This window comes from Stegostoma tigrinum, chromosome 30, assembly GCF_030684315.1.
Source record: "Stegostoma tigrinum isolate sSteTig4 chromosome 30, sSteTig4.hap1, whole genome shotgun sequence".
Lineage (NCBI taxonomy): Eukaryota > Metazoa > Chordata > Chondrichthyes > Orectolobiformes > Stegostomatidae > Stegostoma > Stegostoma tigrinum.
In genome coordinates, this window is record NC_081383.1 from 37,797,244 (window position 1) to 37,823,682 (window position 26,439).

At 41.2% G+C, this 26,439-nt stretch overlaps 1 protein-coding gene across 2 annotated transcripts in view; it reads right to left on the reverse strand.

Moving 5' to 3' along the window:
- Window positions 1-224: 224 nt before the first annotated feature.
- sirt6 (sirtuin 6) overlaps window positions 225-26,439 on the reverse strand; it is a 44,067-nt gene continuing 17,852 nt past the window's right edge. For both annotated transcript variants that reach the window (XM_048559779.2, XM_059638548.1), the window contains 5 exons: window positions 14,885-14,944; window positions 8,508-8,603; window positions 6,288-6,368; window positions 3,688-3,811; window positions 225-1,889 (listed from right to left, as the gene is read on the reverse strand). In XM_048559779.2, the coding sequence (XP_048415736.1) occupies window positions 1,536-1,889; window positions 3,688-3,811; window positions 6,288-6,368; window positions 8,508-8,603; window positions 14,885-14,944 (715 nt within the window). In that variant the 3' untranslated portion in view covers window positions 225-1,535. The remainder of the gene's footprint in view (window positions 1,890-3,687; window positions 3,812-6,287; window positions 6,369-8,507; window positions 8,604-14,884; window positions 14,945-26,439) is intronic.

Sequence of the window (26,439 nt, forward strand, 5' to 3'; positions counted from 1 at the left end):
TAACTTCTATTTAAACTGAAAACTTTTAGATTTACATCAAGTTTTGCTATATTTTCAAGAAAAAAAGTGACTTACATTTGACAACACACTTCATGACCCCAGAATGATTTGGAGTGCTTTACAGCAAATGCGGTACTTTGGAAGTATTGTCATTGGTGCAATGCTAGAAATGTGGCAGCCAATTTCTGCACAACAAGCTCCCACAAACAATAATGACAACCGCAGATAATCTGTAGTTTTAATAAAGTTGGTTAAGCGATACATTTTTGGTCAGAAGATCAGAAACAACTCACATATTCTTTTAATATTACTCCAGGGGATCTCAAAAAGTTACAACTCATTGGGAAGAGATTACTCAGTACTGCAATGGATTATCAAACCAGATTACATGCTCAGGTTTCTGTACTGGAGCTTGATCCCATACCCATATTCAGGGGTTATAGCACGGTCACTGGCACAATGTTGACAGCTAGAGTTCGAGTGAACATTTGGAATTTTGGGGTTTTCTATCAAATACAAAAACTGTAACTGTAACAACTGAACAGAATTGAAGTCAGTTAAAAACACAGGATTAAGTTCATTCAACCGATCAAGTTTGCTTACAACCCAATGTTTTAGTGAATTATTCAATATTTATTTGGTTTCACATTGTTGTTAGTTAGGTCTGTCTACATAATAACCAGAACACTTTAAAGTGTGAAATCCTTTGAGACACTGACATTATCTGCTACATAATTTGAAGTACAGTATTAATATTCACTTATAGCAGATTCAAAGTGTTGGGAAATAAATTTACCACTGAGAAGTTCCTCCTGTCTGTACAGAAATTAAATTTAAATCTGAATAGGACATATCACCATGAAAAACACTATGCCGAAATTATAAGTATTTGAATAATCTTCAAATCAAAAACAAAAAAATAATTTTATCAAGGAGATGACCAATTTAGCTTAATTGTACTTTAAGGAAAGTGGCTGAATAGGCTGCAAATTAAAGGAGACATCAAGCTCCAGTAGATCTTAATTTCATGTGATTCATCTGAAACAACATCCTGTCAGTGTTGATGTTTAAGTTTAAAATTCACCACACTCCAACCGTGATATTTATGCAGCACCATACTGTAGCCCTAAATATATGACAGACGTCTAAAGCTTGAAGCACTGAACAGAAAAGATCTTTGTTATTTAAAATGTGTCAAACATATCATCATCATAGATGATGTAGGTGTAAAATCCCAAAGGCATTGTGATATTACATAAAGACTCAGGTCTGTGGGTTACTCTTTAAATCTATATAAACAAAATTAATTAATGCTTTAATCTTCCTATTATCCCCATTAGTGCCTTTCACAATGAAGGTTCCAGTGGTGTTTTTTTTAGATCTATAATTAAAAAGGACCCACTTAAAAACCTGTGGAAAGTCACAAACAGCTAGATTTGTTGCATTGGGCAGAGTTTAATATAGTTAAATATAAAGTTACAATTAAACATTCATATTCATAGAAAAAAAGTCCTTAAGTATTGTAAAAAGACATTTCACACCATAACAGGCTCGAGTTTGATGCGTTTAGGATCAAAGGTGTTACAGTCCATCTCTTGGCAATCTTGCTTAAAGGAGCCATTGGGTTTTGAAGAGTCCAGCAACAGTGATTTGGATTCACTTGTCCCTTCTTCCTCAGTATCTCTACTTTGTCTCCTGACCTTGATTTTTGGTTTACTGTCCAGGTCAGCCTTGACAGGAAGGAGCATCCCCGTTTCTGGTTTAATTGCCTCTGCTGTCTCCACCACCTGTGGTCCTTCCCATTTGGGAATTTCGATGCCAAGGTGCTTCATAAGTTTGCTCATCACTACATCAACATAACCGAATATCCGAAGATCTGAATGTCTGTCCTGTGGTCACAAGGAAGAAACAATTTAAAATGTTGCGCAGAGCAAGGATTAGGGAAATGGGATAATTACTATGGTCTCATTGAGTATGAGATTCAAGACTGAATACTGTAGTAATTCTTATGCACTAAGTGACTAACACCTCCAACACATCTCACTTCAATATCTGGCTGAAGAACTCAGTGCTGAAGATCAAAGGGGATGCATTCTGCCCAAGAAACCTTCACTTTCACAAAACTCTTCGATTACTAATGCCAGCACCTCAGATTTCAAGTTTCACCCATCTTTCAACTCAGACACAGGTACAACATTAAAATCGTAGAATCTTGTTGATGATCAACTGGCCTATTCTGCAGAAATGACAAATTTTCCTTTTCAATTATTTGCTCAATTCCCTTCAGGAGATTACTATTAAATCTGCTTTACTGCCCTTTCAATGAAAGTAATGGACAACAAATGTGTTTTTCTGCAGTTAGCAATAAGCAAAGTACCTAAATATGTGAATGAAGAAATCCACAAATGCAGATTGCAAATATTGATCGTATACAAATTCTTGGGACTGAGGCAATTCCGGCTGCTTATGTCTACACGTAAGTTATCACGTCAGGTTCAAATTGTACACTGACATAATAACAGTAAAATGACATAATTACAGTATTGACAAATAAGTCAGATAACAAAGGTGCAGTGTCAACCTGCATGCTCAGTGCATACTGAATGTTGGGAAGAATGTCAGATCTTACTGGTGTTAACACTTGCTAATGTTAGTTAAATGCACTCAGCACACAAATAACCTGGTCAAACTGGCATTGGAAAGGATTTTTCCTTTGAGGACAATTGAGAGCAGCATGGTGGCTCAGTAGTTGCCACTGCAGCCTCACAGTGCCAGGGACCCAGGTTTGATTCCAGCCTCGGGCGACTGTCTGTGTGGAGTCTGCAGATTCTCCCCGTGTCTGCGTGGGTTTCCTCCTCGTGCTCCGGTTTCGTCCCACTGTTGAAAGATGTGCAGGCTAGGTGGATTGGCCATGCTAAGTTGCCCATAGTGTTCAGGGGTGTGTGGGTTATAGGGGGATGGGTCTGGGTGGGATGCTTCAAAGGGCGGTGTGGACTTGTTGGGCTGAAGGGCCTGTTTCCGCATTGCAGGGAATCTAATCTAATCTAAAAAATGTACAGCTGAAGCTACAAATACATACATACACAGAGAGGAAGATTTGCAATGCACATCTTTCATGGTTTCAAAACAGCCCAAGGTCTTTTTACAGCTCATCAAGCACTTTTGAAGTTTAGATGCTGCTGTTAAAGTAGGAAACAATGCAGCCAGCTTAGGAGGCAGAGGTGCACAAACAATGGGATGACAACTGGGTCATTTTTAACAATTCATTTACTGGGTGTTGGTAACTGAATGATAAAGTCAGTTTTCATTGCAATGGTAGTGAGCCATCTTCTTGAATACAGTGGAATGCCATACCTGACCATTCTTGTGTTAAGAGTCAAATTGCTGGGGACTGGAATCATATACAGGTTAGATTTCGAAAGAATTAGAGATTTTTTTCCCTGAACAATTTGTGTGTCACTGGCGAGCAAAGGATTTGTGTGTCACTTTTGGCTTCCCTAGACTTGACAGAGAGGTTCTCTGCTCTACATCAGTCAGCAGTCAAGAGTGTGGCAATTTTGTACGGGTAAGAACAACATGCTCCCAAGCTTTACCTGAACTGGTTATGTTTGTTTCCAGATTTCTTTGAAATTATAAACCAGCACGGTGAAAAAGCAAATCCTCACTTCCTGAATTATTTGCACTTACCAGCTTTGTGGCCTGAAGGTTAACAATAACCAGCTTTCCTCCCCTCTTTTTTGTATTAAATGGCAGATTGCTGCTTGGTTTGATCTGAAGAGAACTGCCCAGTGCAATGGCTAGATCAGACTTTCTGTGAGAGTAGGAGGGAGAAAAGAGGAAACATAAAACTCTACAAAGATTTATTTTTTTCAACAAAAGATTTAAAAACTTGGTATTCACATCACAATTCAAATGTAACTACTTAACAATACATAGCATTGCTCAGACTGAAATATTTGATTTTCTAAAATATTGAACAAATGAAAAATGGTTTCTTTTAAAAGTTCTATTTAGTTTTATAATTTTGGTGATAAAATTGGCTACTAACTTTGAAACTAATTGGTACTTAATATAATTCTCCTCTGCAGTCATTTATGATCACTCTGAAACATACTGACAATTTTCCCAACCTACGCAGGTAGCTTGAAATAATGTTTTTTGACCACAGTTTATGCTGTCAAAGATTATTTTTGTTAGTTTCTTTCTTAAAGGAATGAAAGAATGAAGTGCTACATGAAATAAACATGGGGCAGCTGAAAGAGCTGAGGGGAGACAGGATTGAGTGGGGAAGTTGAGACTGGAGTGGGGAATGGCACAAAAATCAACAAAAGGCAGAAAGAACTAAAATACAAAAACATCAGCTCCTTGTTTATCTAACTGCTGTTTGTGGGACCGCACTGTACAATTTACTGCTTGTAAAAACTGTGATTTTGGTCATGGAAGACTATTTACATGCCCTTCATTTTTGGAAGTCAAGAATGGGATTATAAAAGCAGAAGGTAGCCAGGTCTGGGCTAAGACCATCAAAAGAATGGTGAAATGTGGAACTCTGGGCCGCTGAGAGCAAACTGGAAAGCTTGGGCAGTGGTAGCTCCATTACAGAATAGTTGTCTGACTCAGAATTATAAGTCAATGTATAAAGAGTTGTAAAAGGTGGAAGGGATCACTGGGAAACAAAATAAGCCATTCAGCCCGTCAAACCCGCTTTGGTCTCAATTAGATCATGGCTTAAATGTTTGCGGAATTTTGTTGTCAGCTGAAGGAAAGCAGCAAGAGTATTTCTGCCAGACATCAGCAGCACCTTCAGGCTTGATGCAGTGAATGAGGCGTTGTTTGAAGGATGGGGAATATAGTTAATGAACAGATTGAAAGAGGATCTGAACAAATGTGACATTTTTCCAGAATTGAACAACTGTCTTACGTGCCAAATTTTATTTACAGGTCAATGACAAGTGGTTAAGGAAATGTAGCACTATCTTGATATTGTAATTGGTACAACGCAATGTTGGCAATGTACCAGAAGAGAAAGGCTTTGTGCCATGTGACTAGTGCATGCTGGAAGCCCCAGATAACTGGGTAGAAAAATAACAAATAGATTTAAACATCTGACAATTGGGAGATAGGAAGATTGACCAAACAGCTGAACTGGTACAACTGATTTGCTACATCTGTCATTGTATGAAATTTTAATCCAAGTTTCAAACTGTCTGATAACTCAGTGGAGAACTAATCACTGTCAGCATCAGCATCACTGTCAGAGGATCACCTGCCCAGGTTCGCACTCTGGCAGTGGTAAGTGTATTAATCATATTCAGAATAGAGCTAATGGCGCCAGAACTCTCACCAGTAGCCTAGCTAAGAGTGAGAAATTTAAAACAGACCTCAGAGTTCACACTCAGCACTGATATGCAAAAGTGTAACTAGATTGTGTGGACAGTTTCAAGGAACTTAGAGTATCTCAAGGAAAAGAGTCTTTTAATATTGTGGTTAGATTATCCATTGAGTTAGCTGATAAAAGCACAGTCTGTCAATCAGATGACATTCTTAAGACATTGGACAAAGTGGATGCTGCTACTGAATTAATCTATTGAGTCAGTTTGTAAAAGCCAAATAAATCGTGAATGATATAAATCAGAAACAACAACAGAAATTTCTGGAAAATCTGGGCACAGAAACCAGAGTTAACATTTCCAGTCGAGTGGCTCTTCCTCACAGATGCTGCCTAGACAGTTTGTTATATTGCTAATATCTCAGAACAATGAAAAGCATACATGATTTTCAAGGGGCTTGACAGGATAGATGCAGAGAAGTTGCTTTCCCTTATGCCTTACGGGAGATACCAGGGGATGCATTTTAAGAGTAAGGGGTCACCCATTTAAGATAGAGATGAGGGGGATATTTTTATCTCTCAAACGGCAATGAATCTATGGAATACTTTATTGTACAGTGCTGTCAAGGCGAGGTTGTCAAGTACATTCAAGAATTTTTAATCAGGAAGGAAATAAAGTTTTATGGGAATAAGACAGGAAAGTGGAGTTGAAGATTATCAGATTAACAACTGAATGGTCAGCAGACTCGATGTGCTGAAGGTCAAATTGATGCCAAAGGGGTTGTCAGAGTTTAGCAATGGAACCAGGAAATCTGCAAGTTCACCTGTCAAACTAATTAGGAGAACAACTGCCCTTACTGAAAATAAAAGGGCCATTCTCTTCAAAACTAGTAAACAAAAGAAAACAGAAGTTAGAAATGTTCTCAATACTTCTGTCAATGAATAGTTTTAGATGTACCTGCAGGCTTCATCTGCCAAACTGAGGTCCCGCTCAGGTAATGCATCTTCCCAATCCAAAATTGTATCGCGTAACTTTCCTCTGGAAACAAAATTTAAAATCATCAATCTCTGCAGCATCTTCAAGAGTTCTGTTGCTAGAAATACAATGACATTTAACAGTGTTAATCAAGAAGCACTCATAGACAATGATAACTGACCTGCAAGTGAAACAAATGGGAGTCATAAGTAACGAATGTCAGCAGGAAGCACATCTGTTTAATTGACAGTTGTTCTATATGCAAAGATTATAATGATTGAGATGGCACACACAGGACCAAACATTATAATATATTGTGTCAAGTCTTTGTTGCATCTTTTCCCCAATTAAACATATCTTATACTACATTTTGCAGATTTTTGAAACTGTATAAATAAGAATTATTGTAATCATCACTTACTAACGAATAGACCACTGCAGGCACATCGAAGAAATCTTGACTTCTGGCCGGAGTGGTGAAGATATGCTATGTGTGACTTATACATTTGTGTCTAAGCATGCATACACCAGCTCTAAAGGTGTATGGTAACATCTCTGAATAGGTTGATGTGTTGTCTCGAGAGACCATGGATCTGCACCTGAAGAGTTTTGATTCAGCTGCTGGTGGTAGCGCAGCGTCTGTTGCGGCTGTACAGGCCCACACTGGAGCGACAGTCTCGGTTGCAGCGACTGCATTTGAAGACACTCTCCTTCAGTGTTGCCGTGTCGCTTTCTTTCTGTCGAGCGTGCTTTTCCTCAGCGACAAGCCTCAGTTTCTTCTCTCCTCGCTCCAGCCCTCTGCGTAGTTCCCGTCTCCAGCATGAACGACCTTTTGTGACGTCTTCCCATCTCTCGCCGTCCAGGTCCATTGACTTCATGTCCCTTTTGCAGACGTCTTTGAAATGAAGATGAGGTCATCCTCATGTTCTCTTGTCAATGGCCAATTCCTTGTAAAGCACATCTTTCGGGGTCCTCCCATCCAGCATACGATGTACGTGACCCAACCAGTGGAGGTGGCGTTGTTAGAGTAGGTTGATAGGCAATAGCTATATTCACGCAAACATTACAAACACAAATTTATACATACACAAGGCTAAGCCTTTTGTATTATTGGTTGAATTGTATAGTTGCTGGTGCCAGACACTCAGCAGTGGGGGCTGGATGGCTTTGAACAATAAAAATTGAAAAACCTCAAAAGCCGGCAGTGAGGTTTTGGAGAAGAAAAGGAAAACAAAAAGATAATTTTATTCATTAGAGGAAGTTGGGACAGCTTTACGCTTTTGCTGAAGTGGAGGTGGTTAAAAGTGCAGAACAGCTGTAAACCATCTTTTAAATCAAGAAAGTTGGCCAACTCATGACAGAATGTGAGAATCCTTGCTTTGCTTTTCTTCGTGAAGCTAAAGTTGTTGGAAGGAAATTGAGTAAGTCTGATGAGTATCTTCCTGCTGTAAAGTAAGGCAATTTACTAATGTTCCTCTGATTGGGTCAACAGGGCTTTATTCAGTCCACTTTTGCAGTATTGAAGAGGTATGGGTGAAAGATTCGGAAAAGTACTGGTTACAAGAGGCTACTACTATTTTGCTTCTTAATCACATTATCTTAAAAACCTCAAAAGCAGATTGCGGTGTCTTTTGGAAAGTTGGAAACTGCAAAGTAATTTCATTTAATGCCTTCATACTACTTAGGAGATACAAGTTTATAACTGAAAGCAGGCACTAGACAGCTGTACTGAAATGGAAAATGTCTGTCCTGAATAGAACTAAGTAGAAATCACTGTCAGAAGTATGCCAGTAAAAGGTTCCCACTTCTATTCGTTACCTAAAACACTGTGCCACGTGCACAGACATCAGATTAAACCTGGACTAAGATCAACTGTGATGCTTTCTATAGTTAATTAGCTTGTCAGCATTCAACATTTAGCCTAACTTACCAAAGGTGTCCTTTCAGGTGGGCTTTAAGTAAACAATCAATATCTGTGGTACTCTACAACAGCAAGATCAACAGTTTTAAGGTGAATGCAAAGTAAGTAGAGGGACCGATACCATTAACCAGTGGCATAGACATACATTCAATCAAAAGGTGCATTGAAATGAAGTAAAAACTAACTGAGATAGGAAAAGTGACCTGCCAATGTGCCAAAAACACTACAATTATTCAACAGTAGAGACAATGTTGAATGGAACATGAACAGGAATCCCATACCTGCAAGCTCGAAGACCTCGTTCCTTTTTAACATCACATAATCGGCCAGTCGTTTTCAATCCCATTGTTCCAACTACTGTCTCTCGAACATACTGCCTGCAGAAGAATCAGTCAATTATCAAACTACCTTCTTGGAAAATTTCATCAATATCAAAATTAAGTGTATGATACTCTAGGTTCTCAAGCACTGCTCTCTCCATCTTCGTTCAATTTGGTAGCAAAAGTTCACTGAGCATTAAGACCTATCAAACAAATTACTTGAGAAGAACAAAACCTATACAAGAAGGGCAAATGGATAACCAAAGTGAACATTTTAAAATATTTGATATTAAGAGGGAAATAATTTTTTTGTGGGGAGTACAAAACAGGCAGATGTAGCTTAAAATTTGAGTTGACTGTTCAAGGCCGATGTCAGGAAAGGGTAGTTTATTTCTGGAATGTAGTTCCAAAAGAGCTGAAGCTGGGAATCGACAGAAAATTGACTGACAGATTTTTATAATCAATGGAAATGAAGCCAAGGCACACATAATGGAGCGAAGACGAGGGTCAGCCATGATCTAAATGAACTGTAGGATAGACTACTCCTGTTGAAAAGCAGAAATTGCTTGAAAAGCTCAGGTCTAGCATTACTGGTATACAGAAAGCAGAGTTAATGTTTCAGGTCCAGTGACCCTTCGTCAGAATGGATGCTGCTGCTCTCCACAGATGCTGCCAGACTTGCTGAGTTTTTCCAACAATTTCTGTTTCTGATTTACAGCATCATCAGTTCTTGATTTTTTTTAAAACTCCGTTTCAAAGTTCTCTCTCCGTAACCTTTGCCAACAATGACTGATCTGCAGGCTTTCTACACTCTGTCTTCAGTTCTGCTAAAACCACAGGGCTTGACAACATCCCACCTCCAAACAAACAGCGAGCACTAGCTGTATGCTGAGAAATAGCTAGCTGGAATAAATGAGATAGCAAAAACTGCAAATGCTGGAGTCAGTGATAACTGAAGTTATCCGAAGAAGGGTCCCGGCCTGACATGTTAACTCTGCTTTCTGTCTACAGGTAATGCTTTCCTGTTCCTCTGATGCTGCCTAACCTGCTGTGTTCCTCCAGCTCTACATTTTGTTATTTATAACTGAAATAAATGGTGTTTACGTGCAGAGTCCAAATGCAAGCTGTGTCTAGCTCACATGGATAAACCATCCAATAGATCTTAATGAAAATATTATAACACGCTGAGTTACTGAGTCACAAAAACACGAGGGATACATATACTGAACGGATGTGCAAGTTATTAAAGCTGATTTATCACTTACAGAAAAAAAAACAAAGACTTAAATCCCTTCAAGTACCTTCCTTTTATTGTCTCTACCACATCACCCTCTCATCTCACCTTAACATTAGTGGCAGGGTTTCAGTACTCTTGGCCTACACTTTGGAATTTTCTCTCCCCAAACATATCGACTTCATTACCTCTCTCTCCTGAAACCCTTCAGCTTTTCCCAATTGTTTGATCATCTGTTCCACTATCTCTTTACATAACTCAGTGTCAAGTTTTCTTTTTAAAACAGAGTGGCAAGGTAGCACAGTGGTTAGCACTGCTGCCTCACAGCTCCAGAGAACTGGGTTTAAGTCCACCTTCAGGAGAGTGTCTGTGTGGAGTTTGCACATTCTCCCCATGTCTGAGAGAGTTTCCTTTGGATGCTCCGGTTTCCTCTCGCCGTCCAAAGATGTGCAGGTTAGGCGGATTAGATGTGTTAAATTACCCATTGTGTTCAGCGATGTATAGTTTAGGTGGGTTGGCCATGCAGACCTGTTGGGCTTCCACACTATAGTGTTTCTATTCTTTAATGCTTTTCCAAAAGGCTGTGGAATGCTTGACCACATGATTGGGTTGTACAAATGCAAATAACTGTTGCATGTCTGCAAACAGCAAAGGTGCAGAATCTGGGTAAGAGACTCAGTTGCTTACAAAAGCTACACTGGAGCCAAGACTATAAGATGCTCAAAGAATACTCAAACTGTAACAAACATCTTGACTACTTTCTGATAAATCACTACAGTTAGTTTAACAGTAACACTTCACTGAAGATATAAGCTTCTATGAACAGACTTTTGATGGAAACAGGCTGGAGGCAAGAGGCATTGTTGGAACAGTGAACTTGATTAAATTTCCAGTTCAGGGTTTAACATTTCTCATTTTCGTAAGCAATGTGTATTGACTTATTTCATGTTTGTATCTTACAGCTAAATCAACCAGGACAGGGGATGTACAAAGGCAGAGCATTCCATGTGTTTGTTACATGGATGTCTCTTCATTTCAATTGACATATTTATCATATCAGGAGGGAAAGTTAAGCTTAATCAACAACAGGCCAAGCAACCAGAAAGATGTATGTCACTTTCTATAACATAAATCACACAGTCACGGAAGATACAATGCGAAGCAGACGGCTAGCCTGGGTTGGGGGGGGGAGTGAATGGGGATAAGCCTACAAATTGAATTGTTTGCAACAATAATGAATAGAATACATAATTCCTAAGTATGTGGAGAGACAGCTCCAAAAGCAAGACAAAAGAAATCTCCTGCTCAGGTAGCATAAACACAATAGTTATAACCTGGCAAACAAGAGACACTGAGATAATAAAATGTGAGGCTGGATGAACACAGCAGGCCAAGCAGCATCTCAGGAGACTGCTCTTTTGCGCTAGATATTTCCTGAAAGGATGGAGCTTCGTGGTCATTTAAAAATAATAGCAACTGGCTATTAAAACCAGATATTGTGACATTCAAAGTAAAAATGAAAAGCTGTCAACTTTTTAGAGACATAACTGAGGTAAATACTCCAGCTGCGCATTCAATCTTTCCCATTCACCACCTATTTTCCTATTAATCTTACCTGCTCCTGCAACATGCTGTCTGTTCATTCAAGCTGTGCATCATAGTCAAAACCAAAAATACTACTTGTGTTTAACTGTCATAACAGATCAATTTTATAATATAAAGCTAGTGGAAAATGTTATAGAGTGTGAAAAAAAAGAACAATCTACCGGGTTGTACAAAGTCTGAAAGAAATTTGGAACTAAGCCAACTTGAAGTTGCTTAGATAATTGTGCTTGAGGGGAGAAGGATCCCGATCAGCGGGGCCAAAATTGAAAATTCAGTTTCAAAATTTCCTGCACCTAGTATATGGAGGGGCAATGGGCAAAATGGGAGTTAATGGGCATGTGTAGCCATGTGCTCCTATCAGTTACAGCAGACAGCAACAAGCATTTCTTTGCTGGCCTTCAAAATATAATGTATCACCAGTGTAGGGGCAGGGAGAAAGTAAAAAGGATACAGCAACATCACTTTAGATTCTACAGAATGCGACCTTCCTCTCCAGAAATATATGCAGCTAATGTACACTTTACGCAAAAATTAAACAGCATAACCTAAAATTTATAATTCTGTCTTGAGCAGAGAGATCAGATTAGAGGCATAGCAGAAATAACCTAATCATTCACCAGCAGTATACAACAGAATTATGGTTTAATTATGACAAGTTCTCACCACCAGAATTTAAATAATGCTGAAAAAGGTCCCAAAGCACTCTGCACAGGTGTAGTCAAACAATAATTATCAGAGACAAAGGATACATTTGGACATGTTAAATAGCTGGTTATCAATGACATGCTTAAAAGGAAAAGTGGAAGGCACAGCGATCTGAGAGGTGCAAGGCCCAGGCGCAATGGGCAGTAAGGAGCAGAACAGGCCAGATTTAGCAAATATAGCTGGGCTGAAGGGAAACTGGTTGTAATGTTTTGCCCCCAAACCAACAAAGAGAATGCAAGGAAAAGATAAAGTTTCAAGCATGAGGATCAGAATATTAAATGTCAGGTGCTGGGGGAGGCAGGAACCCATAAGATCAGGGAAGACACAGTAAAGGATGAGTAGGTGAATGAACGCAAATTTAGGGGAGATTCGAAATGGAAAGTCAGTCAAGACAGAATAATATTGAGTCTAGAGGCGACCAAAGTAGGAATGAGGTTACAGTGGGACCTGATTGAGGTGTAAGCAGCTGCTTTTGTGAAGGTGAGGAAGTGAGATCGCTGTGGCTGAGCCTGTGATCAAGAATACAAGCAGTTTGAGACAATGGCTGGGGACTTGAGCTGTGTGGAAACAAGGGAAGGACCAGAGTTTGTGTTGGGCATAATGGGTGTAGTCTTCTGAATGTTAAGTATTGGCTTGACCAAGACTGGATCTCTGACAAATGGATTGCAAACCACATGCAGGGGAGAGATCAAAGAAATTGTGCAGAGGTAGAGTTTAGTGTTATGGATGGGGAAGATGGGTGCAAGTCTACGGATGATGATGCCAACAAAGTGTGCAGATGAAAATAAGAAAGTGGAAGGGACCAGAAAAAAATCATTGGTAATGGTACCAGAGTGAAGAATACCAATACAGCAGATACTTTGGCTATGCTGAGGAAAGTCCAAAGACTGTCTTCAGGCCCTTGAAAAACTTCATTCCCTGTTCAATGATTCTATCATATTACTATCCCACAGTCTCAACCAATCTTGATGGAATAGCATATGGAGAAATATGAAGCCATCCACACATAAAACATTACTTAAAAGGAGAGAGACCAGAAAAGTTGACCTAAATGTCCTTGTTCACAGGTCACTGAAATTTAATGTGGAGAAACAGCAAGTATTTGGGAGGGCAACTGGTATGCTTTTATTACAGAGAATTTGAATGTATGAGTAAAGAAGTTTTACTGTAATTATATAGAGGCTTGTTGAGTCAAGATTTGGTGCACTGGGAGCATTTTTGGTCTTGTTACACGAGATATACTTGCCACAGAGGGAGTGAAATGAGCATTTACTGACCTGACTCCCAGGATGAAGGCATTATCCTACCAAGGAAGATTAAATAGATTGGTCCTGTATTCTCTGTAGTTCAGAAAAGAATGAGAGGTGATTTCATTCAAATCACACAAAATTCTTATAGGGCCAGACAGATTAGATACAGAAAGGATGCTTTCCCTGACTGGGGAGTCTGCAACCAGGGAACACAATCTTAGAATTAGGACTACATAAGGCTGAGATGAGAAGGAATTTCTTTACTCTCAGGGTGGTGAATCTATGGAACTCTCTGCTCTGGAGCACTTTAGCGGCTCCAGGATTATGTTCGTGACCGAGACCGATAGATCCAGGATAAGGGGATACCACAGAAAAGAGTGTTGAAGATGATAATTAGCCATGATCTCATTAGATAGAGGGCAGGCTCAAAGGGCTGAAAGGCCCATGCCTGCTCCTATACTTTAAGATATTATGGCCTCCATTCAACTTCAAAGTTAAATTGATGGCTATCTTCATTACAAAGGTGACATACTTTCACCTCTGGAACATCATCTGCTTATTGACAGATATGTGTGGAAGCAGGCGAGGACAATCTAACTGAGCCGAAGAGTGAAGAAAAGAAGGTTCATGAGCATAGTGTAGTCGATCATATCAAAGGCTTTACAGGAAGTGAGGAGGACAAAGAGGAAAACTGAACTATAATTATTTAGAAATTCATCTTCTGAACCATGCTAGCCTTAGTCCCAACATTAATTGTTCCAAGGGAGGGAAATACTGATCGGGAGCCTTTGCATGCGTGCAGTTTTTAAATTAATGCCCACTAAATTTTAAATTCCACAATATTCAGCAATTTTGCTGCTTCAAAATAAACTTTTAGCTACATCAGCAGATGGCTAATGCTAAGTATAAATGGAAAGTAATTACATTGATCTCCTCAGAACTTTAGATTTTTCAGTAGATCATTAAAATGTATCTTAGAAACAATGAATTCAATTTCTGAATGAGGCATTGCATGGGTGAGGTAATGATGCACAGATCCTTGCGAGTTAATTGAGATCCATTCAGCTGCTACTGCAGAATCAAAAATGTTAGAGTCGTACAGATATACAGCATGGAAACAGACCCTTTGGTCCAACTTGTCCATGCCAACCAGATATCCTAAATATCCCGCTTGCCAGCATTTGACCCATATCCCTCCTAACCCTTCCCATTCATATACACATCCAGAGGTATTTTAAATGTTCTAACTGTACCAGCTACTGCCACTTTCTCTGGGAGCTCATTCCATATATGTATCACACTCTGCCTGAAAAAGTTGCGCCTTCATCTCTTTTAAATCTGCCCCCTCTCACCGTAAACCCATGCCCTCTAATTTTGGTCTCCCCACTCCAGGGAAAAGACCATGGCTATTTACCTTCTCAATGCTCCTCATGATTTTATAAACCTCTATAAGGTCAACCCTCAGCCTCTGATGGTCCAGGGAAAGTATCCCCAGCCTATTCAGTCTCAGAGAGAAGAGATTACAGAAATAAATAGGAACTTACTTGCCACATTTGGTGCATTCTTCCACAAACATGTTGCCATGGAGTTCCGACAGTTTATCTCTGTGGAAAGAAAACCCAGTGAAAACACAACATCTCATTTGCGGCCTGTGCTGGCATACATTTACGCTTCAGAAGCAGATCATTCAGCAGACCTGGTCCATAGCACTGTTTATGCTCCACAAGCATGTTCTCCCATCCCTACTCCAAATAGCTCCATCACAAATTCTTTGTTCCCCCATATGCTGTCAAACTTCTTTGAAAGCATTACCCCTCCATAATTCATTCTACTGCATAATAACTACTTGGCGGGCAAAAAAACTGTTTCTTCTGATTTCCTTATTGAATTTATTCCATATAAACTTGCATTCATGATCCTTACCTTTGAATGCTCCTACAATGCAGAGATTTTTTTCAACAATACAGATAATTACAAACAATGGAGTGATACAAGGACTTTAAATAGCTTTCATGTTTTACATCAAAAGGCAGCCTAAGGCCGGTAAAGAAAGTAGGACACACTTGGGGTCCAGCTATGGTTTAAGACCTAGATAGCCGAAGATTCAGATTTGGAGTACCAGAATTTAGATGGTGCCCACTGCTGACACTGAGCACAGCTGCTAGAGTTAGGTGACAGTTAAGATGATGATGTGCGCTGACCAAACGAGATCATTCTTATCGCTGCTCACGTGGTTTCCTCTACATTGGGGAAGGGAGACTTGGCGACCGCTTCACAGAACAAACCCTGAACTACCTATTGCTTGCCACTTCAATGCACCACCTTGCTCCCTGGCCAACATCTCTGTCTCCTGCATGCTATAGTGTTCCAGTGAAGCCCAGCGCAAGCTGGAGGAACAACACCTTATTTTCCACTTGGGGACCCTACAGCCCTCCGGACTCAATATTGAGTTCAATTTTAGGGCCTAAACTCTCCCATGTCGCAGCCCCCTACCCTGCACACCAGGCCTTGTTACCACATAGCCGGCCACTACACACCTCCTGCTGTTAGTCACTAACAGTCCCGATGAACAACTATTCATCCTCCCAGCCTGATCGTTAGCAACTCCTTTGTCTGTCCAACTGTCTTTCTCTCTGTTTGGGCTCTATCCTATTGTTTACTTCATACCCCACCCACCTCCCTATTTTCTGCATGTAAGCTGATGTTTTCCCAGCCACCATCAGTTCTGAGGAAGGGTCACCGGACCCGAACCGTTAACTCTGTTTTTTCCTTCAGATGCTGCCAGACCTGCTGAGCTTTTCCAGCAACTTTGTTTTTGTTCCTGATTTACAGCTTCTGCAGTTCTTTTGGTTTTTAAATGAGATCATTTGTTTTGAATGGTGTAAAGCCTTCCCAGAATTGTTGGTTTACCACTTGTCCAGAAAGTATTTCATCTCACTCCAGACCTGGTGGCATGTAAATAGTGGACAGATTTTGGGGGCGTCAGATGGTGAATTCCTTGCTGCAGAATTCCTAGCCTCTGACCTGCTCTTGGAGCCATGGCTAGTCCTGTTCAGTTTCTGGAAATGGAAACCATAGAATGTTGATAATGGCGTATTCAGCAGTGGTAGCATCATTGAATGTCAAGCGGAGATAGTGGAGTTCTTTTTTTTAAGAAATGGTCACTGCCTGATTCTTGTTTGATGCGAATTTCACTTGCTGCCCATCAGCCCAACCGTCACCTCAGGTGACCTCCAATCCACAGCCTCCAATCTCATTGTTTCCCAACCTTGCACTGCCCGCTTCTATCTCCTTCCCAAAATCCACAAACCCGCCTGCCCTGGTCGACCTATTGTCTCCGCCTGCTCCCGCCCCACCGAACTCATCTCCACCTATCTGGACTCCATTTTCTCCCCCTTGGTCCAGGAACTCCCTATCGATGTCCGTGGCATCAGTCATGCCCTCCACCTCCTCCAGAACTTCCAATTCCCCGGGCCGCAAGACCTCATTTTCACCATGGACGTCCAGTCCCTATACATCTGCATTCCCCATGCAGATGGCCTAAAGGCCCTCTGCTTCTTTCTGTCCCGTAGACCCGACCAGTCTCCCTCCACCGACACCGTCATCCGCCTAGCCGAACTCGTCCTCACCCTCAACAACTTCTCTTTCAATTCCTCCCACTACCTCCAGACAAAGGGGGTGGCCATGGGTACCCGCATGGGCCAAGCTATGCCTGCCTCTCTGTAGGTTACATGGAACAGTCCCTCTTCTGCACCTACACTGGCCCTAAACCCCACCTCTTCCTCTGTTACATTGATGACTGTATCAGTGCTGCCTCGTGCTCCCAAGAGGTGCTTGAACAGTTCATCCACTTCACCAACACCTTCCAGCCCAACCTCAAGTTCACCTGGACCATCTCCAACACATCCCTCACCTTCCTGGAGTTCTCGGTCTCCATCTCTCTGCAGCCACCTAGAAACCGATATCCATTTCAAGCCCATTGACTCCCATAGCTACCTAGAATACACCTCCCACACACCTTCCTGTGAAAATTCCATCCCCTATTTCCAATTCCTTCACCTCTGCTGCATCTGCTCCCAGGATGAGGCATTTCACTCACATACATCTCAGATGTCCTTGTTCTTCAAGGACTGCAACATCCCCCCCCGCAGTGACCAAGAACGCCCCCAACCGTGTCTCCCGCATTTCCCGCAACTCATCCCTCACACCCCGTCCCCGCAACAACCGCCAAAAGAAAATCCCCCTCATCCTCACATACCACCCCACCAACCTCCACATACAACGCATCATCCTCCGACACTTCCGCCACCTACAATCCGACCCAACTGCCAAAGACATTTTTCCATTCCCACCCTTGTATGCCTTCCGGAGAGACCACTCTCTCCACGACTCCCTTGTCCGCTTCACACTTCCCTCCAGCCCCACCACACGCGGCACTTTTCCCTGCAAACGCAGGAAGTGCTACACTTGCCCCCACACCACCTCCCCCAAGATGACTTTCCACATCGAGCACATGTTCACCCGCACATCTGCCAATGTGGTATATTGCATCTGCTGTACCCGATGTGGCTTCCTCTACATTGGGGAAACCAAGCGGAGGCTTGGGGACCGCTTTGCAGAACATCCATGCTCGGTTCGCAATAAACAACTGCACGTCCCAGTCATGAACCATTTCAATTCCCCCTCCCATTCCTTAGACAACATATCCATCCTGGGTCTCCTGCAGTGCCACAATGATGCCACCTGAAGGTTGCAGGAATAGCAACTCATATTCTGCTTGGGAACTCTGCAGCCCAATGGTATCAATGTGGATTTCACAAGCTTCAAAAATCTTCCCTCCCGCCACTGCTCGTCCCCGCCTCCCTAACCTGTTCTTCCTCTCCCCTTTCCCTCCTCCCACCTCAAGCCACACCTCCATTTCCTACCTACTAACCTTATCCCGCCCCCTTGACCTGTCCGTCTTCCCCAGACTGCCCCATCCCCTCCCTACCTCCCCACCTATACTCTCCTCTCCACCTATTTTCTCCTCTATCCATCTTCGATCTGCCTCCCCCTCTCTCCCTATTTATTTCAGAGCCCTCTCCCCATCTGCCTTTTCTGATGAAGGGTCTAGGCCCGAAACATCAGCTTTTGTGCTCCTAAGATGCTGCTTTGCCTGCTGTGTTCATCCAGCTCCACACTTTGTTGTTTCGGATTCTCCAGCATCTGCAGTTCCCATTATCTCTCTCCAACTTTTCTGAATTGGCACACAAACTAACAATCCAAACTTCCAAATTCAGGTTTACCGTACACGGTTCTTACACAGCACAATCGAAAATATCCTTCTATTGTTAAATATTAAACTGCCCTTAAGCACAAAAATCGGATTTTTGGCTTTGTCCAGCCCAGTCCAACGCTAGCACCTCCACACGGAGCTGTACAGCATGGAAACATTTGCCAGCATACGGCCCATATCCCTCTAAACACTTCCTACTTCTATACCTATCCAGATGTCTTTCAAATGTTGTAATTGTGCCAGCCTCCACCACATCCTCTGGTAGCTCATTTTATACAGACACTACCCTCTGCGTGCAAACACTGCCCCTTAGGTCCCTTTGAAATCTTTCTCCTCTCACCATACACCTCTGGTCTAGTTTTGGACTCCCCTATCCTGGGAAAAAGACCTTGGCTGTTCACCTCATCCATGCCTCTCATGACTGTATAAACTTCTGTAAGGTCACCGTTTGGACTCCGACACTCCAGGAAAAACAGCCCCAGTCTACTCAGTCTCTCCCTACAGCTCAACCCTCCAAGCCTCGCAACATTCTCTTGGATCTTTCAAGTTTACAAATACAATTTTAAAGAATGTTTAGAATTCATTCTTCCTCTCGGAAGACACTCGTTTTTCAGCCAAAAACAGGGCACATTATGTCAAAAAGGGAAGCACTAGACCTATAACTCACGTCCCCCAAAGGTAGAACAAGGGTGGCAGCTGCATGGAAACACCATTAGTTTAACTTCACTCACAACAGCCTGGCTTGAATATATTGGCCATTCCTTCTTGGTAACTGGTACTCCTGATCTGGCAGCACAGAAATCAATTTCACTACACAGTTTCTAGCATAAAGATGCCACTCTACCTCTTCCAAGACAACGAGGGCTGTGTAATAAATGTTGGTTCCGTTAGCAATACCAGTTTCCAGAGAATGCATTTTTAAAAAAAGTCTTCATATGTTCCTCAGAATTGCGACACAAGGATCTTGCTGCATTTGTTGTCTGCAAGGGGGCTGCAGTTAAGCTCAATCAATTTCACTCCACCCCCAGAAAAGGCAGCCAGCAGTATCAGTTTAACTCTCAGTCACTGTTATTGGTGTTGAAATCAGACAACCCCATTAACTGATTTGATTTGATTTGATTTAGAATTGTTATTCTGCAGGAAATAGTCTAAAATGGCTCCCAGTTCACACTGGCTTACAGCTCTTCTACTTTTCCAGCTCAGTAACTTCTAATCTGAGAGTTGCATTTCACTATAGTCTCCTTTGTCTCACTCCATGCTGGGCATCTCTTCCAGCAACCTTTAAATCTTCACAAACCTAGCTTTGTGCAAGAGCTCCTGCATTCTCTCTAATTAAACTGCAGGACTGACTCTCTTTCTTACAACCTCTAAAATAGTTATGGACCACACTAGACAGAACTGCAAAATGATTTCGGTGTTATACATTGGTTTAAAAAGAAGACTATTATCTGATCTCAAAAATGGCTTCCTATAACATTTTTCCCATGGTACCAGGAAACACATCAGCCTTGCATCTAATGCTAATTAATTAAGTCAGAGTTCTCTTCCATCTTAAAAGGTAATGGCCAGTTTACTAGAACACTATTTAAAACTTGATACCGATGATGGGATTCAGGGTATATTCACCATATAATGAGAGACTGCAGCCACTTCTCGAGTGTAAGCATCTTACAACATCTCAGCTACTGTGTTTGTGATCTCTAAAAATCAAAGCAGAAAGACTTATTCTTGGGCAGGCTGTAGAACAGGACATGCCCCTTTCACTTAGCCTGAATTTAAAGGTACAGTCTCAAAATAATTTTATAAACCTCACAAGTATAGCAGCATTCAAAGTTACTTTATAAAAAAATGTTCAACATCACAGATAAGGCTAGCATTTATTGTCATTTCTACCTGCCTTTGAAAAGATGGTGCTGAGCTTCCTTCTTGAAATGCTATAGTCCTAAGGTGTTAGTACAGACACAGTGCTTTTAGGAAAGGAATTCCAGCAATTTGACCCAGCAACAGTGACAGAATTATGACATTATTCCAATTCACTCTATTGAAAGACACTTGAGAATCCCACCTTCTCAACCTCACCTCTTGCCATGGCATGGTGGCCCTCAGGTTAAACTAGCACAAATTGTATCGCTCTAATAGAGAGCAGCCTTATGGTCTGCTGGGACTAAGGCAACTTTACCTAGGCTGCACTTTCAAACATGAACAGGGCTTTCTGGCACAAAATCCAAGACAGTTTTTATTCTCCGCTTGGTGAAAAAAAACTTTGCATATACCCCGGAAAAGGTTGGCATTGATGCTGTTTCAACTAAATTATCTTCCATATACCAGACACCAGATAACAAGCCACAGACTTATGAATATTCTTCCAATGAAAAAATTTCTGATTATCTTATCAATTTACTCTGGAGTGGCAAGATAAGCTTTAATAACTTCTGGTTCTATCTTCTAGAAAAGAATGACAAACAAACCATGACAGTTGAGCAGATGGATGATTTTCCAATTAGTTACATGATTCATTCACAACCAAATACCACAACGGCTGATAAATTATTGAAAATGATGTGACAATGTGGCTATAGTGCCAATGGTTGGCCTAATTTGGTTCAACTAGATGGCTGCAAAATTTGCAGTCCCAGATATCAAGTTCATATTTAGGTACAATTTACACAGTAGACTTTAAGCAATTTCCAGTCAGGGGTTCATGCGGTCTTCCACAATGACACTTGTAAGTATGGGGCAAAGCCTAAAATTAGCCTTTACACATTTTCAGAAGTCTCAGTGAGCTGATCGAAGGCAATGTTACCCTGAGTTCCATTACCTAGAAACCATCATACAGATTCACCTTGACTATTTCTTATTCAACCATACCATTTATTGCTTAATCAAGAATTCAACTAGTTGTTGAATATTCCCAGGATATCTGAATTTAAGACTTAATCCTGAGTTCCCAAATCCATGACCTCTGATGTCTAGAAAGCTAGGATCAGGAAGCACAAGTGAACACCATCAGTTCCACAAAGTCCTCAAAGATACACAGCATCGCAACTATGATGTGTGTCAATGCTCCTTCATCATTGCCTCAAAACAGTGGATTTCCTAATCAACAGCATAGTGAGGATACCTCCAGCACTGTAGCGGTCCAGGATGGCGCATGAACACCCCAAAGGCAAGAAGTGAAGAGTACTGGCTAGTATGAAACTGCAGTTATTTGAGCACTGAGCACTAGTTTGTTATTATATTATGTAAAAACAGAACTTACTCTTCAATAATTTTGGGACAGTGATATGTGAATGCTGAAAAGGGACCTCATAAATTTAGACATAAACATATGCAATCTTGAGCAACTAGCACTGATTTGAAGGCAATTGTTGTAAATAAGCAAATTGTTAGATTTTAACCACTGCTTCCATTTTCTCTTGGGCATTCCATGCACCTCACCGAAAACACTTTCTCTATTGTTCCAGCACTACGTTGTTTGTCTTGCATCATCATCCCCTTTGTCAGTCAGTCATTTTAGCTCTACACCATATCAAAGACCATCCTTTTCTTCTCTTTACACCTACTCTGCATTTACTGTTATGGTGCTTCTGCTTAAAACTTCCTCCAATTTGACGGGGGTATAATGGGCAGCAAGACAACTTGTCCGGTCCAGGTCCATAAGATATGGAAGCAGAATTAGGGTATTCAACACACTGAGCCTGCTCTGCTATTCAATCATGGCTGAAATGTTTTCAGCTCCATTCCTCTATCTTTTTCCCTAACCCTCAATCCTCAAACTAATCGGGAACCTATCTAACTGTCGGAAGGTTCTCCCGAAAGCTAGGTCTTCTGTCACTAGTCCTGGCTTCATTTCCTGGTGGTGTCCAGCCTACTACCACTCTGATTGGTCATGCATTGGAGGGGTAAAATACACATCTTGACAGCACCAGTCACCTCTCCATCATGTTACGCTTTAGGTGCCTCTGAATGTTCCTGTGCTACACATTTATTGGCAATGCTGTTCTGAGCAATGCCCTAGCTCTTATGTAGGTAACACTGATGGATGACATCCAACTTAAGTGACATCTTTGCTGCTCTCTTCCATGACTCAGTGGCATAGATCCCAGAAGGGCAAATCGGAGTGTGTTCAGGATAGTTTCCTACAGCAATACGTCCTGGATGCCACAAGGTGACAAGCAATTTTAACATGAGAACATAAGAACCAGGAACACCAATGGCCTTTCGTGCCCACTCCGCCATCCAATAAGATCATGGCTTATCTTTTGTGGCCTCAGCTCCACTTACCCACCCTTTCATCATAAACCTTAATTTCTTTACTGTTCAAAAAAAATCTTAGCTTTAAAAACAATGAGTAAGCTAAATTACTTCACCGGGCAGGGAATTCCACAGAATTGCAATCCTTTGGGTGAAGAAGTTCCTCCTCAATTCAGTCCTAAATCTGCCACCCTCTTGTTCTAGCTTTACCTGCCCATGTAAACAAACTCTCTGCTTCTATCTTATTTAATCCTTACATAATTTTATATGTTTCGATAAGATCCCCCCTTCATTCTTCTTTTGGATTTATAAGGCAGATTTAATTAGTAACCTCACTGTGCATTAACGTTTATCAAATAGAGATCATAGCATGATCGAGTTCAATGTAGCATTTGAAAGCAAAGACATGATTCAGCTACTAGATTTAGATCTAGGCAAAGCCAATTTTAACAAGATGAGACAGAAACTGTCCACAGTAAACTGGGAAAATCTACTAATAGGTAAAACAACTGAAGAAAATGGAGGATGTTTAAAGAAGTGTTTAACACAAAACATAACCAGTTTATACCCCCAGACAGAAAAGCTCCACTTCATAGAAAAATACGGCCATGATCAACTAAAGAGATAGGGTCAGCATAAACTAATGGCACTTACAAAAACGCAAAGCAAAACAGGTTCTGCTGAATAGAAAGGAACAAAGACCAGCAATGGGCCACAAAGCAGCTCAAAAGAGATTATGAAAGGAAACTTGCCTGGCACACGAAAATGAATACAAGAGTTTATATTCAGATAATGAGGGACAGAGTGGTCAGGAACCACGTTGGCCCATTGAAAATGAAAACTGGGATACTGGCAATGACTATTGAAATGCCAGACGTGATAAATAATTGTTTTTATATTTACCGTAGAAAAGGAGGACAGCTTGCTGGAAGTTTCAAGGAAATTAGAGTGCATTGGGGACTGGGACTGAATAAAATTAATGTAAGTGAAACATCAGTGATGAGGAAATTAATGAAAATAAAGTGACAAATCCTTGGGATCTGGTAGTTTCCATACAAGGATATTAAAGCAAATAAGGGAGCACATTGTAGACCCCTATTATAATCTTTCAGAAATGTCCACATACAGGAGTCATCCCTCTGGATTGGAAAATTGCACGTCACTCCATTTTTAAGAAGCGCTAACGAGGAAAACCAGGCAATTTCAAGCCACTGTCTAACATCTGTGGTGGGGAATACAGTCTATAATCAAAGATGTGGTAACTGAACACTTTGAACATTTTTAGATAATCATGAAATTTTTTTGAAGAGGTGACTAACGTAGTGGACAGGGGAATGTTAATGGATGTTGTTTATGTGGACTTCCAGAAGGAATCTGATAAAGTCCCACATAAAAGGCTGTTGACTGAAGTCAAAGGCCATGGAATTTTGGGCAAATTACTGACAAGGCTGGGAAATTGGTTGAGTGGCAGGTAACAAAGTAGGGATATTGGGTAGGTACTCAAATTGGTAAGAGGTGATCAAAGGTTTATCACAAGTATGTACCTAAACAGATCACAAAAGAGCAATCAGTCCTTGGCACTCTGAATGGTTTAAATAACCTAAAGTATAGACTCATATGCTACTGCCTGGCTCAATCATTCCATGCAAATTCACACTTCACAGTAAAATAATGCTTAATTCAACAAATGTGCTAAAATGAAAAGCCCCTCTAAAAATGTCAGATACAGTAAGCGAGAAGCAAGGTCCATTAAATTCAGACAAGTTTGGACCAGAAGCTGAAAAATCCAAGGGACCATTATTTGCTTTATTCTTTTATGGGATGAGACACATCACTGACAAAATTAGCATTGTTTGCTCAACCTCAAATGCCCTTGGGTAAGTATCAATGAGCTGTCTTTTTGAACCAATGCAGTCCATTTTGTCCAGGATTTGATCCACTGATAACGAAAGACAACCAACGGACTGTCAACTTAGGGTGATTTGTGGCTGGGAAAGGAATAAGCAAATGGTGGCATTTCCACGAATCTGCTCTACCTGTTATTTTCAATAGTGTTGAGTGTTTAGAAGGAGCCTCAAATAATCCTGCTTTTCAATGCAGTGCAGCATTGAGGAAAGGATTCATATCACAGTGGTTTCCTTCCAGATATGGCAATCGAAAGAAATCCTGCCTATCAAGATCTGATCATTGTTATAGAAGCCTACAGCACAGAAAAAGGCTCTATGGCCCATCAATTCTGCACCAGTCAAAAGCAACCATCGAACTATTCTAAGATAACAAAGTGTGGAACTGGATGAACACAGTAGGCCAAGCAGCATCTCAGGAGCACAAAAGCTAACGTTTCGGGCCTAGACCCTTCATCAGAGAGGATCTCCAGCATCTGCAGTTCCCATTATCAATCAAACTATTCTAATTTCTTTTTCCAGCACTTGGTCACTCAGCCTTAGCACTGTGAGTGCACATCAAAATACTTCTTAAATGGCTGAGCCTTGAAAATTCCAGGAGTAGTAGTGAGCTCTTCTCTTACCTTGTGCAACACTTCTCTCTGGCAATCAAAACTATTGTTAACAGCCTGGCCAAAAATACTTAAAATGGACATCTTGTTCTCAAGTTGACAGACGTATTTGTCTGTTGAATGGATTATAGTTAGAAAAAGACTTAAAGAAAAGGCTAGGGATGTCTTTCCAGTGAAAGTGCAAACAAGAACTTGTCACAAACTTTTCTGAGGAAGATCAGAGCTGTTGCTGTTATATTTCCCTCAAAAACGTATGGAAGCTGTCCATTTATAGACAGAGCAGCTCCACAGATAAACCCATATAAAAGTTTGCTGAATATGGGATCTCAAGCCAAAATGTACTGCCTTGACACCAATATTGTTCCTCTGAGCGTAAATCCAGCAAGCCTACAGTAAATCCAATAGAAGTGCATGAAACCTTTCATAGGAATAAGAGAGATAGCTCAGACAATAGTGAACCTGTAGTATAAACTGTGTGTTTATATTATGAATTCTTTCACCTGAAAGGCGGCACGGTGGCTCAGTAGTTAGCACTGCAGCCTCACAGCACCAGGGACCTGGGTTCGATTCCAGCCTCAGGCAACTGTCTGTGTGGAGTTTGCACATTCTCCCAGTGTCTGCGTGGGTTTCCTCTGGGTGCTCCGGTTTCCTCCCACAGTCCAAAGATGTGCAGGCTAGGTGGGTTATAGGAGGATGGGTCTGGGTGGGATTTTTCAAAGGGCGGTGTGAACTTGTTGGGCTGAAGGGCTTGTTTCCACACTGTAGGGAATCTAATCTAATCTAAAAATTGGACATGCCCTGGCTGGGACAGAAATCAATCTGTAATGCATGACTTTAATCAGAGCCAACACTGCCAGCCATACCATCTTTGATTACTTAATAGGATTGGAGAAAAGTGTTTATAAAATTCTTTCTCCCCTCAGCAGCCTAGTTCTTTGCGGACTTTTTCACCTCTTCTAGATCACTTGGGCTTGGGTTGGGTGAAGCCTCTACTTTGTAATACAGAAGACATCATTGCAGTAGTTCTAGTGTAAAATTAGCATCTAAAATGGTGG